The following is a 4,393-nucleotide window of genomic DNA, read 5'->3' on the forward strand; positions in this document are numbered from 1 at the left end:
CCTCCCCCATGCCTCCAATCGCGGCCGTTCCCCGGAGGACGTTGACGCGCGTGAACTCTAACCGGAGGCCCGAAACTCCGAGGTCACCACCGGCAGCCCAGAGGTTTTCCCCGGCCCGTCGCGCTTGCTGATGGGCGTCTACGACAGCCACTGGCAGATAAAGTCCCGCCCCCACACGCTGAGGGGCGGGGCTTGAAGCCACAGCCCACAGCCGCTCCCTTACAGTCGCTTGCTTACTCCCATTGACGGGCGTCTGAGCTAACCAATGAGCATATAGATCACGCCTTCTCAGGGGGAATCCCGAACTGTCCAATGTCAGCTCGGGCGCCCACCCAGATCCAAATAGCCCAATCCGGGTTGGCGATTGAGGCGGGCCCGAAGGGTGGGGCTTAAAGCTACAGCCAATTGCCGCGCACGTCGGCTCCGCGAGGGGGCGTGTCCACCGTTGCGACGTGCGACGACAGCGCGGCGCAGGGCGGTAAACAAGATGGCGGCGGCGTGTCGGTCTAGGAAAGGGGAGGCGGCTCACGGCGTCCGCGAGTGAGGCGCGAGTCGCCGAGGGCGGCGCCGGCGTGGAGTTGTCTCTCGCGGGCAGCATCTTTCTGCCTGGAGTTCGATTCCCCCCTCGCCGCTCCGGCCTCCTGCCTGTCGCGCGGCGGCTCGGCGGCGAGGGGGACGCGCCGCCCGGGGTGGTTCTTTCCCCCGCTCGGTCCCCGGAAGATTTCCTGTCCGGACTTGGTGCCCGCGACTTGCGGGTGTCCCGGTGTCCCGCGTCCGGGTGGACTCTGCGCCCCGAGAAGTCGTGGAACTAAGGGGCCGCGCGCGGCTTCGGCGCGGGCCGGACATGGACGGCGCGGACCGGCCTCGACGCGGCCGCCTGGGCCCCTGAGCGCGGGGCCCAAGTGGCGACCATGACCTAGCGGCCCGCGCGCCGCGACGGCGGACCGTCGCCTCCGTCGGAAGCAGCGTCCCCGGGGACCCGAATTGGGGGGACGCGAGGGTTGGGGGGGCTCATTGCTTTTTTTTTTCCACTCTTATTTTCATTTTTTTTCTCCCTGAGCACCTAGAAGAAAAGGGGAAAATCAAAAGTGAAGAATTGGCGCCCAGGAAGCGGACGTGGACCCGGTTGTGGGGACCGGGAGGGTTGTGGAGGTCGTTCCTATTTTCTCCCGTTCCTTTTTTTTCTCCTCCTTGGAACATTTGGAAGAAGCGGGTGTGGGGGGGGGGGAATTCGAACTTGAAAAGAATTGGCGCTCCCGAAGGGGACGAGGACAAAGAGTGGGCCAGGATGGACGTGGCGGACCCCGAGCCGTTGGGCCTTTTCCCCGAGGGCGAGCTGATGTCGGTGGGCATGGACACCTTCATCCACCGCATCGACTCCACCGAGGTAATCTACCAGCCGCGCCGCAAACGCGCCAAGCTCATCGGCAAGTACCTGATGGGGGACCTGCTCGGGGAGGGCTCGTACGGCAAGGTGAAGGAGGTGCTGGACTCCGAGACCTTGTGCCGCAGGGCGGTCAAGATCCTCAAGAAGAAAAAGCTGCGCAGGATCCCCAATGGCGAAGCCAACGTCAAGAAGTAGGTGCCAAGGGCCTGGGGCCGACGCGGGCGCTGCCTTGAGCTCCTCGGGCAGCCCTTCTTCCTCTACTTTCTGGCTCTTCTCTTTCCTCTAACCGTCTTCTCATTTCCTTCCTCCTTTTCTTCTCTTTCCTTTTACTGTCTTATCTACCCCATCTATCCCCGAGCGTCACCTCCTGGGGTCAGTGTGTTGGGGCAGCCTGCAGGACCGTCCTAGGGGGAGGTCGTGCGGCCAACTGCGCCTCCAGCCCTCCTCTTTGGGCCAGGTCCTGGCGCAAGTCTCGCCTGGCTTCTTTGGCGGGCGTTGCCAGGCGGGTGGCTAGTTTGTTTACGCAGCTAGAGGGAACCGGTGGGGCCAAAAATAATGGTGAATAGAGACTTGGGGTGAAGGGGGGTGGGGTGGGTAGCCGGCCAGTGCTGGCCCAGGTCCCTACGGTGTCCTGAGTAGTTGGTGTCGCTGGCCCATGGGGACTCTTTATCGCCTGCCCTGCTTGGCGGAACTTGGGAAACTTCACCTACCGGCTTCCAAGAAGGGGCCTTATCTTTGGGGCCAGCACTGGCGACACTGCCTAACTGACCTTGCTTGTGGTCCTGTCCCAGGAAAGGCTGGCAGCTTCTTGTTTTTGCCAGCTGGGTGGTACCCACAGGCCCAGGATCAAATGTGTGGACCCAGCAGTGGAGCAGGGCAGGGTAGTGGCCTAGGCTAGTCTCAGGACCTCCTTGGCCATTTTAGTAGGAGTGGTCTTAGGTCAGTCTTGCACTGGAGAACCTGGGCACCCAGCATCAGGTGTTCCTTCAGGTGAGTTCAGAGGCCTGAGCTGGGAAATACCTGGCTTGGAATCATTGTCTCAAGGTGGAGGTGCCAGAGGCTGCTCACCTCTAGGTGGTGTCTGCTGGTCTCCAAGGCAAGTGGCCCCCTTTGGCCTCAGGGTAATGGTCCTTGGAAGCCACCATGTCTGGGCAGCTGTCCAGGCCTGCATCCTGTACACATGGCAAGCCTGTGTGCTCTCTCTGCTTGTGACAGAGGGCCCCAGAGCTCCTAGCCTTCACCTGCTGCTTTAGGCTTCCTGCCATCTCAACACCCAGGTCAGGGTGTGGCTAGCAGAGCCAGGCAGGTTCAGCTGAGAGAGATTGGTCCCTAGATCCTGAAGTGACCGACCCCCATGAGTTAGTGGGGAGGTACGGGAGTGATGCTGGACACACTGGAGGTCACCAGGACTGGAGCACCTACACACTAGGGTGCTATAAGGAGCCTATACTGCTCCTCAAGACAAGAGTTGGTCTGGGCAAGTAGACACATGCCTCTCCTTGCAGTGCTAGAGATACCGAGGAAGGAGGATTGCTTCCGTTTCTAGACCAGCTAGGGGTGCATGGGAAACTGGTTGGTAGGATACTCAGTGGGTGAAGGCCCAGGACCCACAAGGTGAAAGCAGACTTAGCTCTCACAAGTTTGCTCTGACTTTGTGTGTGTGTTGTGGCACATGTATATACACACACAAGATAAAAACCAGGAGGAGAAACTGAGGCAAAAGCTGCAGACTGGCATACTGCCTTGCACTGAGGTCCTTGAGTGGCAGGATACAAAGCCAGGGATCTCCATGGGGAGTGCTGGTGTCTCCACCTCCTGAGTGGTTCCTGCAGTGCAAAGCCTAGGGCCGTGGGCACCTGCTTGTGGGATTCCCACTCAGAGCCACAGCCTGGAAGGGGCAGCTTGGCGGGCGACAGCTGGTGCAGGCAGAAAGGCTCCTTTGTCTGTAGGAGCTTAATAGACTGCACTCCTGTTGTGTCTCTCATGGTGAAGTGTCTGGAACTTTCCAGGCAAGCGTCTGGGGTCCTGTCCTCCAGTCTGCACACAGAACCTTTTTCTAGTGCCATACTGTGGATGCATGCCACGGCATCAGGTAGTGGGAAGGCTGCAGGGACCTGTGCCCTTGGCTCCTGTCATCCCCACTGTGAGAAGTTTCGAGATTTTTTTTTTTATGTGTATTTTTATTTTTTCAACATACATTGCTGTTTTGCCTTCATGAGCATCTGTGTCAGACCCTGGAACAGGACTTAGAGATAGTTATGAGCTGTCGTGCTGTAAATTGAACCCAGGTCCTCTGGAAGAGTAGCCAAGTACTTTTGGCCACTGATCCATCTCTCTAGCCGCAAGTGTACTGTGGTTGTCCTGCTCTGCCTTACCTGTGGGGCTTCATGGGGTTAAGGCCCGATGTAAACCCCCTGGGTGCATGGGCTTTGTTGCCACTTGCTTGTGCATAGATATACTTCTGATATCCTCCAGATGGGACAGGTTGATAAAGCCACCCCAGAATATGGCGGGGATGAGGCTCCTCCAGGCCCATGTTGTCTGTATTGTGTAGTGGAAGGCATGGATCCCTCACCACCAGGGGAATGCTTCTGTATGCTTGCTTTTTGTTGTTTTGTTTTCTTGTATCTTTCTGTTGCTGTCATTGATGTCTTGCGCTTTTTATATTCCCTCACCTACCCACCCCTGGGTTTCTCTGTATAGCCCTGGTTGTCCTGGAACTCACTTTGTAGACCAGACTGGCTTTGAACATATGAGATTCACCTACTCCTGCCTCCTGAGTACTGGGGTGACAGGCATTTGGCCACCATTGCCTGGCCATTTGGATTTGCTTTTGTACATGTGTGTGTATAGAGGTAGGGTCTGGTGGGTGGGAATGCACACCTGCTGTGGAGGCAGAAGAGCATCATCACCAGGAGCTAGACTTGTGAGCTGACTAACATGGAACTAGGAACTGAACTCAAGTCCTCTGCGATAGCCAATGACATTTTTTTTTTTTTTTAATTT

General features: G+C 57.7%; 1 protein-coding gene across 2 annotated transcripts in view; it reads left to right on the forward strand.

The window, feature by feature from the left end:
* The first annotated feature begins 464 nt into the window (after positions 1 to 464).
* Stk11 (serine/threonine kinase 11) overlaps positions 465 to 4,393 on the forward strand; it is a 16,232-nt gene continuing 12,303 nt past the window's right edge. For both annotated transcript variants that reach the window (XM_021204509.2, XM_029542223.1), the window contains exon 1: positions 465 to 1,578. In XM_021204509.2, the coding sequence (XP_021060168.1) occupies positions 1,289 to 1,578 (290 nt within the window). In that variant the 5' untranslated portion in view covers positions 465 to 1,288. The remainder of the gene's footprint in view (positions 1,579 to 4,393) is intronic.

This window comes from Mus pahari, chromosome 9 (genome assembly GCF_900095145.1).
Source record: "Mus pahari chromosome 9, PAHARI_EIJ_v1.1, whole genome shotgun sequence".
NCBI lineage: Eukaryota > Metazoa > Chordata > Mammalia > Rodentia > Muridae > Mus > Mus pahari.